This window comes from Macaca mulatta, chromosome 5 (genome assembly GCF_049350105.2).
Source record: "Macaca mulatta isolate MMU2019108-1 chromosome 5, T2T-MMU8v2.0, whole genome shotgun sequence".
In the NCBI taxonomy this organism is placed as follows: Eukaryota; Metazoa; Chordata; class Mammalia; order Primates; family Cercopithecidae; genus Macaca; species Macaca mulatta.
In genome coordinates this window covers 191,741,096-191,754,288 of record NC_133410.1, presented here as the reverse complement: position 1 = coordinate 191,754,288, position 13,193 = coordinate 191,741,096, and the positions used below count along the sequence as shown (strand labels likewise).

General features: G+C 40.6%; 2 protein-coding genes across 7 annotated transcripts in view; one reads left to right on the top strand and one right to left on the bottom strand.

Annotated features, from left to right (window-relative positions):
• Positions 1-13,193, top strand: part of DCTD (dCMP deaminase) — a 500,232-nt gene that overhangs the window by 77,980 nt on the left and 409,059 nt on the right. The window lies entirely within an intron of this gene.
• Positions 35-13,193, bottom strand: part of WWC2 (WW and C2 domain containing 2) — a 218,253-nt gene continuing 205,094 nt past the window's right edge. For 3 of the 6 annotated variants that reach the window (XM_078002451.1, XM_028848907.2, XM_078002449.1), the window contains 3 exons: positions 6,574-6,693; positions 5,936-6,063; positions 35-2,743 (listed from right to left, as the gene is read on the bottom strand). In XM_078002451.1, coding sequence (XP_077858577.1) covers positions 2,677-2,743; positions 5,936-6,063; positions 6,574-6,693 — 315 coding nt within the window. In that variant the 3' untranslated portion in view covers positions 35-2,676. The remainder of the gene's footprint in view (positions 2,744-5,935; positions 6,064-6,573; positions 6,694-13,193) is intronic. The other 3 variants (XM_078002452.1, XM_078002450.1, XM_015139578.3) reach the window with 1 other exon arrangement.

Sequence of the window (13,193 nt, the reverse complement as noted above, 5' to 3'; positions counted from 1 at the left end):
ACCCACAAACACATGGAAAGTGCAGAAACCAAAGTTAATCTATGTGATGTATTTGCATACGTTTACAAACAAGACAAATTAAAACAGAAACATGTTCAGAATTTAACCTGATTAAATATTAAGTTCAGTCCTGAGCTTTTGATATTTAATACAATATAGATAAAGCAATAGCAAAAAATTTTAATTTATTTGATTTGCATGCTACAGAGATTTAGCTAAACTTTGTTCATTTGGCTAGCAATATCCTTTTTGTACCTGTAACACTTAAGATTCTGATATACAAAATTGTAATAATATAATGATAATTCAAACTTGAGAACTAAATATTACATTCTTTTTACCCTGTGCGAATAAATTCTACCTTTTAAAAATAGTATTTATAATATTAAAATTCGTATTTGTCCATATGGTTTTGTGATCAAGTTATTAAAATGTTTTGTCACTGTGAATCATTTGGGTTAGTACAAATATGACAAGATTATTAAAAGCTGCCTATAAATACATAACACTATTGCTGACTTTTAAAGTGTAGAAAAAGGATTATATTAAAATAAGTTCATCTCTCATGTTAGAAATGAGGAAATTTTGTGAAATACAACAACCAAAAGCATCTTGGTCACAACTGCTAACTACCAGCCTGAGACAGATTTTATTCTTTAATACTTGTCTGAAACTTTTTGTATTACAAAAAGTCAACAGCTAATCTGATGAAAGACTTATAAAGCTGTAAATATTCCAATATAGTCTCTTCTGTGTCAAATATTTAAAAATGGCCAGAATCAAACTATATATTAAACAGAACATAAATAAGACTGTAAATAAATAAATGAAGAAAATAAAATCGTACAGAACAACTACACATAATTCTATAGACATCTTCATGGTCAAACTAAGACGCTGAAAACAGCTCACCTTCATTTACCTCCACGTTAAATAAACTTCTGTCTTTCACACTGGACCTCGACAAGGGTGAACTGTATTCTTTTTCTAGTTTTCCTTAGTCATCTAATAGAATGAACTGGGCAGTCTTAAAGGACTGTACTCAGTCAATTCACTAGGCTGGTTTTTGTTCAAAGTAGTGTCTGCCATGTCCAGTTATGTCTTCAGAGAAATTTGTATGTTAAGTGGTGGGACATTTAGGAAAAAATAAAGTTCTAGGCTCAGAAGTTGCTTAATTTGAACTTCGATTCCAATAACATGAACTTTCTAAAATATATACAATTGCTTTCAAGAAAATAAAAATTCTTGCTAGTGAGCATTCTAACTTAGGAACACAACTTTTTTGTTCTTTAAGGGGTTCCTTTAAGACGATTTTGGATATCTTTAAAAAAATCTATTTTATTTGCCATATTAGATGGCTAACCCCAAATTGTTTCTGAGTAATAAGTATGGTTTAAATGGTCTAAATATTATATATTTTAAAAGCTTGATGCTGGCAGAGCTGCACTGAGGATATGTTTTTTAAGACGTGCCTGGGTTGGGTAAGGTGAAATTCTAAACTGGAGGACGCATTAGTCAGTTTCTCTCTCTAAACTTGTTCATCCAAAAGTCATTTCATAAACAATTTAGCTTATACTTCAAATTAATAATCCCCCCCGGCACATTCTTCCCTTTGCCTCCGAACTATTTACCATAAATTATAGATAGAATCCCCTAAAAATGAGAGCTATGAAGCAATTTCTACTAAATGTTAGAAATCTCTTGATAAACTCGTTTGTTTTTGGCAACTTTCATTCTATCAAGACATCTTTTCCCCTCTTCTTGGTTATACCAAATGAGTGCCGATGCGTTTCTCTCCACACCTCCAGCTTCCTCTGTCCTTAGAACACAGGGCCACCACTTGGCACCATCCTTAGATTTAGGGCAAAACACTGGTGCAAGCCAGAAACTCACATTTGAACACTTCTGCAAATTCAGGCTGAGTGAGAGAAACCAGCTGCTCATTTGATGAGCTTATTTGTATCTCTACATGGCTGGTGTTCTTTCTTCTCCTTGCCCTCAGTGTCATGAATCCCAAGATCTTTAGTGTAGCCAAGAGCAGTGCTCCTTTGTATTCTTATTCTTAAGATAACTTGGTAGTTTATATTTTTGTTTTCTTTAGAAAAATATAAAAGGACAAAAAGGAAATCGTTTTAAGGAAACCAGGTGTTGCTGCACAGGTGATGGCCATGAACGCAGCATCCATTTTGGGTGGACTTTGGAACGCTGCACCCCAGCGACTGCTCACACTCTCCTCGCCAGCGCACAGATACCACGTGGCGGTGCTGCCATCGGCACGGCCTACTCACAGAAACACAAAGGAGAAGCAAGACCACCTGCTGAACCAAGTTGTCTCTCAACAGTCGGCTCAACAGTACACACGTGGGGTAGTACTGCCTCCATTCCGTGTTTACAAAATAAAGCCCACTGGCAATGCGCACATTCTGGGCAACATTTGTGTACCAGATTATCCCATTTTTCTTATCTGATTTTTTCTTGTTTAAGCACATAAAAATTACACTCAAGATACTTTAAAAATTAAAATGTTGAAAATCTGACGTGAAATAAAAGTTCTTCAAGAGTTGACAGTTATGTTACCAAAAACAACCAAACACCAAAACAAAAAAACAAATCTTCAGTCTTTTACCCTCCCTAAAAAGCTGAACAGATGACAAAATAATTTCTTAAACCATGTAATCACACATCGTCAGCCGGCAGGGACGGGATGCTTATCTTTGCTCTGGTGAAGTAGGCAATCTTCTCCCTAGAGTTGGGGTGAGAAATAAATTGACTTAAATATGACGCTAAAAATACTCTGGGACGATTAAAACAGTCCCCAGGGCCTGCAGCGGCAGTGATGTCTCTACAGGCACAGGCAGAAGCTCTTTTCCTTAAGCAGAACTCCGTCCATGTACAATCAGGAGAGTCTCTGCCTGCTAAAGGGAGGGCGTCAAGGAGAACAGCAGCTCTGGCTCACGGAAGTCACCTATAGACCACGCCAGTAAGCTCCCTTCAGGGAACTTCCAACAGAAGACAGGTTTTAAACTAGTAGGGGTCTGGTCTAGGATGGGTGCTTCCAAACTAGGCAGTGGAAGACTCAAAAGGCCCAAAATCCTACGTGGAAACTTCTCAGTAACCTCACAGAACAGTACATAATACCAGGAAAAGTCTTTAAAATCGATACCGTGCTGAGGCAGGGACAACCTGATGAGTGACACCACGACTCCAATGAAAGGAGAAGGAAGAACTCACTCTCTGAAAGGCAGTAACTGCCCTGGTCCCGGAGCAGCAGAGAGGCTGAGACAGGGCAGAGTGGTGTTCAGGTGAGGAGAGTACTTAAAAAAAAAAGACAAACAGTACGTCTATTTTCCTACAGAACTTCACACTGTACATTTATGCCGTCAGCGCGTATTTCTTGAGGGCATACGACATGCAAGGGGCACACTGGTAGCTGAAGAATCAAGCACTGGCCCTCCTTTGTGAAAGAACAGTCCAGATGGGGGAGGAGGCGCAGGCTAGAAACCAGAGCCGTGGTGAGGATGTTCTGAAGACTAAGGAAGGACAGAGAAGAGGAGGAGTGGAAACACAGGACAGGACACTGGAGCGAGCTACTGCTGCGAGCAGCGTCCTTTACATTTGTTCACTTCCATAAGAGGAAAATGAGAACGAAAATCGCCCCGAGTGTGGGCGTGATGTCAGCAGAGGCCGTAAGGCGCAGCTGGCAACTGGGGTGTTTAAAAATACCCGCACTAGTTGCCAGTGCCTGCATTTGAGATATTTCATATAAAATTGTTGATTTCTAACTTCTCTTGAAAAATTAGAAGGCCAGGGACCATCAGGCTCCTGATTCCAGGTGAAATAAGCAGCTGGGGTGGTGCCGGGCAGAACGCCCCAGGCCCCACCGCTGCCCATCTCACCACCCCAGGCCAGGCACCGGCAGCCGCACAAATCCCACGCCTCCAGCGCGGCCTGTCTCACCCTGTCCATCTCATCATTCTCATCACTTGCCTGGTGATATAATGGCTTCGTATCTTAAGGGAAGCTGGGAATGTTCATGGATTCTTTGCTTCGGGCTTCAGCAACAACTGCTAGTTGTGTGACTTTCCATGCCAGGCAATGCTGCTTACTCTCTAAGTGACCACAGCAACAGGGGCATGGATGGACTCCCCTCACCTGCAGTTCTAAAACCCAAGGAGTGGCACTCCCTGAAAGTCACAAATGTGATTATTTAGCAGAAAAGAGGGCGGAAAAACCTCTCCACTACAAGATGCTGCATAAAAATGAAGGAGCTGTGAGCCCACTAAGGCACACTGCTGCTGCCACATGGTGCGTGGCCCTGCCCTCCCGCCTGGCACTAGACAGCGTGCCAAAGCTGTCCCTGCTCCACCACGTGACCTAGCTTCCCCACACTTCAAAAACACTCGCTTCTTCCAGGCTTCTCCCCTTTACACCTAAACGCTTTCCAAAGACTCGTCTATACAAAACCTCAACCAAAACCCAATAAAAACCCAGTAGGAGCAAACCTTTCTGCTGAGCTCCCTCCGACGGGGCTGAAAACATCTGCTGTGCTCACCAGGGATCCTGGGTGCACTTTGCAGTTCTCTCCATCAATCTCCTCTCCCCATCCTCCAGCCCCAGGCTCCTGGTTCTCCTCCGACCTCTCCGGCCATTCCTTCTAGTATCTCTTTTGGGGTGAGCCCTTCAGTGACTGGTGCCCACCAGGCCTCCTTTCCCAGTCACCTCACATTTTCTGGGATGTCTGGTCCATTTCCACTGATGAGACCAGTGCATTGAAGATGAGCACTCCCATTTTTTAATCTCCATCCTGGCCCCTAACCCTGGCTTTAGATTTTTATTTTCCCTTGTCTGCTGGTCATGGTTACCTTGCTGGCCTGCTGGCATTGCCTGGTGTGCCATGGCAGAGGTCAGCATCCTCCCCACACCCCTGCTCCCCAGCGTTCTCCATCTCAAGCGCTGGCACCATAGGACAGCCACTGCCCCCCATGAACCTCCCATGAACCTCACAGGCCACCCTTACCCGTTTCTCCCCAGCCCACTCTCCACAATGCCTGATATCTGCCCCACATAGAAGCCATTCCCATCATTTGGTTTTGTGCGTGGAGAGCCCTGCTGGCTGCCCGATCGGAAACCGCCAGCGGAAGCCTCTTGTGCACAGCTTCCGAGGCCTGTGCAGTCTGAGCCCAGTTCTCCCAGACAGGCTCGCCAGCGGGCAAGTCCCCATGCGCCAGAGCTTGGCACTGACTTCTAAGGTCTGTGCCTCTGTCCGTGCTGTTCTTCCTGCCTCAATGTCCCACTCAAAACTGCCACCCCTAGGTGCCTAAGGAGCTTGCAGCCATCCTTCCATGATGGGTTCTCTTATCATCTCCTCCGCTGGTGCCCGCAGCCCCAGCACCTGCCCCATACGGATTGAGGCTCCTCCCACATCTCTCACAGGTCCCTACCCATACCTTTAGTGAGCTCTTTCCACACGCACTGCGATGACCTGGTTACCTGCCTGTCCCCACTACAGCCTAGAGCCCCCGAGAAGAGCAGAACACACATGTTCTTAGCCTCCGCATCTCAGGGCCTGACAAGGTGCAAGGTTTCTGGGGCTGCCCAAGGAATGTCTGTGAAATGAGGGAACAAAACCCCAAAGATGTCTGAGTTTTCTGTACCTTTGTATCCTGGGTTGGAAAAGTCCAATGAGATGTGCCAACAGCTACTAAGAGCTGGGGACACCCTGGGTTCTTGAGGGGAGTTAGGCTCTCATCAGCCTTTAACTCTGCCAGTCACATTTATCACCTCAGGTGCAAATGGGAAATTACATATTCAAGGCAGGGAACACAGGATTTCTGTCTCAGATCCTAGTATTAACTTTCACTGCACTGAGGTGAATTCCTACACAATCAGACCACATGAGGGCAACCCAAAAGCTGTCCTGGATGGGGCTATTCACCTGAAGGACTGCACCTGCCGAGGCACCTTCTGGCTCTGCTCCCGGAGCCGACACACGTCCTTGGAGACTTGCCTCATCAACTTCTCTGCATTCAAACCTTGCTTCTGCTCTTCTTTGGACTGTTCGGCCTGGAAAAGGGAATAAAAATGTAAGAGAAACACAAAACACTGATGAGAAATCCCTGGAGACAACCTATGAGGCTTGAAAGATTGTGACTAAAGTCAGGAGGGCAAGCAAGACAGTCAGTGGGCTGGTGTCCTTTACATCACGCGTCAGGGGCCAACACCCACGTGACCAGCTCATGCTGAGTGGGAGCATATGTGGATTTTGGGGTAAGTTCATTTCAATCACATTTTAGAAATCGAATTACACAGGTAATATGTGACAATTTTATTACATCTGAAAAACCTAAGAACTCTTAAAAATGAAACAGAAAATTACTCATAGCACGTTTTCCAAAAAATACCTACAGTTAAAGAATGTTTTGGGCAAATACACTTTCAACATCTTATTTATCTTTTTGACCCTTTTTTCTAACTTAGCCATTTAAAAAGCTGTTTATTAAAGTAGAATTTACCAATCAAAAAATGTGCACATATACGTGTATAGCTCAAATAACTTTTACAAATTGAACACACCCATGTCACCGGCACCGGATGAAGGAGAGGACACTCCTGTTTCCAAGAAGCCCCCCTTGGTGCCCTTCCAGCTCTGCCCAGGGTTCCCAGCATTCCGACTTCTAACGCGCCTCTTCTGTCCTTGGTATAGAGGAACAGTAAACAGATACTCTTTAGGGTCTGGCTTCTCTTGCTCAACATTATGCTCACGAGAATCATACACACTGTTATCTGTAGTTGTAACTCACTTTCCCCACAGCTGTATAATACTCCACTGTATGACTTTACTACAATGTATAATCTGTTAGTAATAATGAACATTTGGGTACTGTGCATGAACATGTTTTAAAATAAAAATGTACCAATGATATTATATTAAAAGTTGCCTTTTCATTTCATTCTTTCACTCATATCCATTCACTCATTCATTCACCCAGTCAACAAATATTTGTGGACTGCCTTTTAAGGAAAGGTGGTATAAGTGGGTGAAGAGCAAACACTCAGATATATGGCTTGGGGTCAAATTTCATTTATACCACTTACTAGCGATGTAAATCTGGGCAAGTTGCTTGACCTCCTGGTGTCTTAGTTTTTCCATTTGTAAACTGGGAATAAGTACTTACTTCAAAGTTGTGAAGTTTAAATGAGTACATACACATGTAAAGTACTTACAGCAGTACCCAACACATCACTGAATATACTATTTCAGAATGAAGCTATCACTGTTGCTTTTTTTTTTTTTTTAAACAATATGCCAGGTTCTGTACTAGGTGGCAGGGTTATAGTTGTGAACAAAACAGGTGAAGTCCAGGCTGGGAGGCCAAGGTGGGAAGATTGCTTAAGGCCAGGAGTTTGAGACCAGACTGGACAACATAGGGAGACACTGTCTCTATGAAAAAAAAAAATTAACTAGGCGCGATAGCATGTGCCTGTGGTCCCAACTACTCAAGAGCCTGAGGTGAAAGGATCACTTGAGCCTGGGAGTTTGAGGCTGCAGTGAGCTATGATCTACCACTGCACTACAGCCTTCATGACAGAGCAAGACCCTGTTTCAAAAACCAAAACAAAGAGAAAAACAAGTGAAGACCAGTGGCAGAGAAAAACAACAGCAAAGAACAGAAACTGTTTAATAATTATTAAAAATCAACAACATATTGTATTTTCTCAGGTTAAACCTTCCTCACATAACATTAAAAAACATAGTCTATTTATTAGAGCAGTTTTAGGTTCATAGCAAAATGGGTTGGAAAGTAGAGTTCTCATTTACTCCCTGCCCCTACTCATGTACAACCTCTCCCACTATCAGCATCCTCCGCCAGCCTGGTACATCTGTTACAATCAGTGAACTCATATTGACACTTCATTATCACCTCAAATCCATAGTTTATATTAAGCTTTGCTCTTGGTGGTGTACATTCAATGGGTTTTGGCAAAAGTGTAACGACAGGTACCCACCATTATAATATCATACAGAGGAGTTTCATTGCTTTAAAATTCCCCTGTGCTCTGCCTATTCCTTCCTCTTGGTGTTATGCATTTAAGTTTCCTCCATGTCTTTTTCCTGGCTTGATAGATAGCTCATTTCTCTTTAGTGCTGAAGAGTATTCCATTGTCTGAATATACTAGTTTATTTAACCATTCACCTACTGAAGGACATCTTGACTGCTTTCAAGTTTTGGCTATTATGAATAAGGCTGCTGTAAATATTCATGCAAACGTTTTCATGTGGACGTAAGTTTTCAACTCATACCAAGGAGCACAACTGCTGAATAGTATGTAAGAATCTGCTTAATTTTATAAGAAATCTACAACTGTCTTCGAAAGTGCCTGTATGATTTTGCATTTCTATCAGCAATGACTGAGAGTTCCTGTTGCTCCACATCCTTGTCAGCATTTGGTGTTGTCTGTGTTTTGGATTTTGGCCACTCTAACAGGTGTATAGAGGTATCTCATTGTTGTTTTACTCTGCAATTTCTTATTGATATATGATGTTAAATATCTTTTCACGTGTTTATTTGTTATCTGCTTTGGTGAGGTGTCTGTTCAGGTCTTTTGCTGATTTTTAAACTGGGTGTTTGTTTTGTATTGTTGAGTTTTAAGAGTTTTTTGTAACTTAGATAACAGTCCTTTATCAGATATAACTTTTACAAATATTTCTCCCAATGTGTGGCTTGTTTTCTCTTTTTCTTGACAGTGTCTTTCACAGAGAAGTTTTAAATTATAACAAAGTCCAGCTTATCAGTTATTTCTTTCATGGATCATGCCTCTGATGTTGTGTTGTATATGAAAAGTCATTGCCATACCCAAGGTCATCTAGATTTTCTCCTAGGGTAACTTCTAGGAGTTTTATAGTTTACATTCGACATTTAGGTCTGTGATCATTTTGAGTTAATATTTGTGAAGGGTGTAGAAGGGTCTATATCCAGATTCATGTTTTTTTGCATGTGAATAGATATCCAGTTGTTCCAGCATCATTTGTTGAAAAGAGGATCTTTTTTGGATTTATTTTCTTTGCTCCTCTGTCAAAGGTCAGTTGAATATAGTCAGCCCTCTGTATCTGTGGGTTCCACATCCATGGATTCAACCAATCATGAATTAAAAAATATTTGGGAAAAAGTGGATGGTTGCATCTGTACTGACATTGTTTTTCCTTATCATTATTCCATTAATGACATTATTATTACTACATTATACTGTATTACTACTGTCATTAAATACAGTATAACAATTATTTACATAGTATTTAAATTATAATAGGTATTATAAGTTATCTGGAAATGATTTAAAGTATATGGGAGGATGTGGGTTATATGCCAATACTATATCATATTATATAAGGGACTTGAGCATCTGTGTCCATGGGGAGTCCTGGAACCAATCCCCACTATGGATGTTGAAGGATGACTGCACACTGAAGAGAGTCGATCTATTTCTAGGCTCTCTATTTTGATTTGTCTGTTTTTTCACTAATACCACACTGCTTTGATTACCATAGCTTTACAGAGTCTTGAAGTCAGGTAGTGTCAGTCCTCCAACTTCATTCTTCTCCTTCAATACTGGGTCTTTTGCCTCTCCATATAAACTTTAGAATCAGTTTGACTATTACATAATAACTTGATGGGATTTTGAGTGGGATTGTATTAAATCTATAGATTGATTTGGGAAGTACCAACATCTTGACAATATTGAGTCTTCCTATAAACATGGAATATTGTCTCATTTATTTAGTTTCTTTTAAATTTTCTTTCATCATAATTATGTAGTTTTCCTCTATAGATCTTATACATATTTTGTTAAGATTTACAAGTATTTCACTTTTTGGATACTAATGTAAATAGCATTGTTTTTAACTTCAAATTCCACTAGTGCATTGCTGGTATATAAAAAAGTGATTAACTTTTGTATAATAACCTTGTATCCTACAACCCTGTTATAATCACTTATTAGTTCCAAGAGTTGTTTCTGTTTGTTTTGTTTTTGGTCAAATCTCTCAGGTTATCTACATGGACAACCATCTTATGTGTAAACAAAGACAAACAAAGACAATTTTGACTTCCTTCCCAAGCGGTATGCCTTTTTTTTTTTCTTTTCTTATCGCATTAGCTGAGATTTCTAGTGTGATACAGAAAAGATGATGTGAGGGGGACATTTTTACCCTGTTCCTAATCTTAGCAGGAAAGCTTCTAGTTTTTCAGCATTAAGCATGATGTTAGTTGTAGAGTTTTCTACATGTTCTTTAAGGTCTCTTCTATTCCTAGTTTGCTGGGAGTTATTTTTAGCATGAGCAGGTGTTGATGTGATTACAACAATTGATTTTGAATGTTAAATCAGCCTTGCGCACCTGGGATAAATCTCCCTTGGTTATGGTATATAATTCTTTTTCTATATAGTTGGATATGATCTGCTAATATTTTGCTAAAGATTTCTGCATCTATATTCACAAGAGGTATGGGTCTGTAGTTTCCTTGTCTTTGCCTGGTTTTGGTATTAGGATAATGCTGGCCTCACAGAATAAGCTGAGAAGTATTCTCTTTGCTTCTGTTCTCCAAAAGAGATTGCAGAGAATTGATAAAGTTGTTTCCTTAAATGTTTGGTAGAGGCCAGGCACTGTGGCTCATGCCTGTAATCCCAGCACTTTGGGAGGCCGAGGTGGGCAGACTACCTGAGGTCACGCATTTGAGACCACCCTGGCCAATGTGGTGAAACCCCATCTCTACTAAAAATACAAAAATTAGCCAGGTGTAGTGGTGGGCACCTGTAATTCCAGCTACTTTGGAGGCTGAGGCATAAGAATCTCTTGAACCTGGGAGGCGGAGGTTGCAGTGAGCTGAAATCATGCCACTGCACTCAACCCTGGGCGACAGTGCAAGACTCTGTCTCAAAAAAAAAAAAAAAAAAAAAAAATTGGGTAGAATCTACTAGTAAATCCATCTATGCCTGGTGCTTTCTATTTGGGAAGGCTATTATTGATTCCATTTCTATAATATAGATAGGTCCATTCAGACTATTTCCTGGCAGACTATCTTTCAAGGAATTGATCCATTTCATCTTGGTTATCAGAGTTGAGAGCATAGAGTTGTTCACAGTATTTCTTTATTATGCTTTTAATGTTCACAGGACCTGTAGTGATGTCTCCTTTTTCATTTCTGATGTAATATAATTTGTGTCTTCTCCGTTTTTCCTTACCCTGGTTAGCAGTTTACCAATTTTTTTTTTTTTTTTTTTTTTGAGATGGAGTCTTGCTCTGTCACCCAGGGCTGGAGTGCAGTGGCACGATCTTGGCTCACCACAACCTCCCCCTCCTGGGTTCCAGTAATTCTCCTGCCTCAGCCTCCCAAGTAGCTGGGACTACAAGTGCATGCCACCACACCTGGCTAATTTTTGTATTTTTTGTAGAGATGGGGTTTCACCATATTGGCCAGGCTGGCCTCGAACTCCTGACCTCGTGATCCACCCGGCCTCGGCCTCCCAAAGTGCTGGGATTACAGGTGTGAGCCACTGTGCTCAGCCCAGTCTACCAATTTTATTGATAATTTGAAAGACACAGCTTACTGACTTCCTGTTTCTAATTCCATTCATTTCTGTTCTAATGGTTATGATTTCTTATCCTTAGTTTGCTCTTTTTTTTCTAGTTTCCTAAGATGCAAACTTAGTTGATTGATTTTAGTTCTTTCCTTTTTTCTAGTATATGCATTCAATGCCATAAATTTCTTGCTAAGCACTGTGTTTGCTGCATCCCCCAGATTTTTTTTTCTTATGACAGGAACAGACTTTACTGGTTGTAATGAGAAGTGCAAGAGAAGAGGATGCTATAGTTCCTGCTTCTGGGGCAGTGTCCACAGACTCACTGGCTGTCCTCCAAAATCCTACAAATTTTGATTGTTTTTTCATTTGGTTCAAAATATCTTTTAATTGTTCTTAAGGTTTCTCCTTTGACCCACTTGTTATTTAGAAGTATGCTGTTTAATCTCCAAGTATTTTGGAATTTTCCAGCTACTTTTGTTATTGATTTCTAGTTTAATTCCACTGTGGTAAAAGCAGACAGTGTAAATATATATCTTACGGCCTGGACTGTGGTCTATATCTTGGTGAATGTTCCAAGTGAGCTTAAGAAGAGTGTGTCATCTGTTGTCATTAAATGAGTAGTCTATAGATGTCAATTATATCCAGTTAAGTAATAGTGCTATTGAGTTCAACTATGTCTACTGATTTTCTGCCTGCTGGGTCTGTTTATTTCTGACAGATGATAATAATGAATTCATTCACTTCTCTTTGTATTTTTTTTTTTTTTTTTGCCTCATATATTTTGTGCTGTTAGTCACACAGATATTTAAGAATTGTTATCCTGGTCGGGCACAGTGGCTCATGCCTGTAATCCCAGCACTTTGGGAGGCCGAGGTAGGCGGATCATCAGAGGTCAGGAGATTGAGACCAGCCTAGCCAACATGGCGAAACCCCGTCTCTACTAAAATACAAAAATTAACTGCGTGTGGTGGCGGGCGCCTGTAATCCCAGCTACTCAGAAGGTTGAGGTAGGAGAATCACTTGTACCTGGGAGCCTGGGTGACAGAGCGAGACTCCATCTCCAAAACAAACAAACAAAAACAAATTGTTATCCCTTCTTGGATAATTAATCTCTTTATTATTCATTATGTCATGCTCTTTTTTTTTTAAACTGGATAACTTTTCTTGCTCTGAAGTCTGCTCCATCTGAAATGAATATAGCTACTCCCACTTTTGATTAGTATTAGCATTGTCTACTTTCAGTCTATATGTGTTTTATGTTTAAAGTGGGCTTCCTGTATACAAAATACGGTTGGTTCTTTTTTGATCAACTCTGACAAACTGTTTTTTAATTGGTGTATTCAGACCACTGATGTTTACAGTGACTAATGAAATAGCTGGAATAATATCTACCATATTTGTTACTGTTTTCTATTTGCTGCCCTTGTTGTTTGTTCCTATGTTTGTCTTCTACTCTTTCACTGCCTTTTGTGGTTTTAATTGAGGACTTTATATAATGTCAATTTTCTCTTCTTTCTTAGCATGTCATTTATAATTCTCTCTTACTTTTTCTAGTGGTTGCTCTGGAGTTTGTATTATACTATCCAAATCTACTTCCAAATAACATTATACCATTT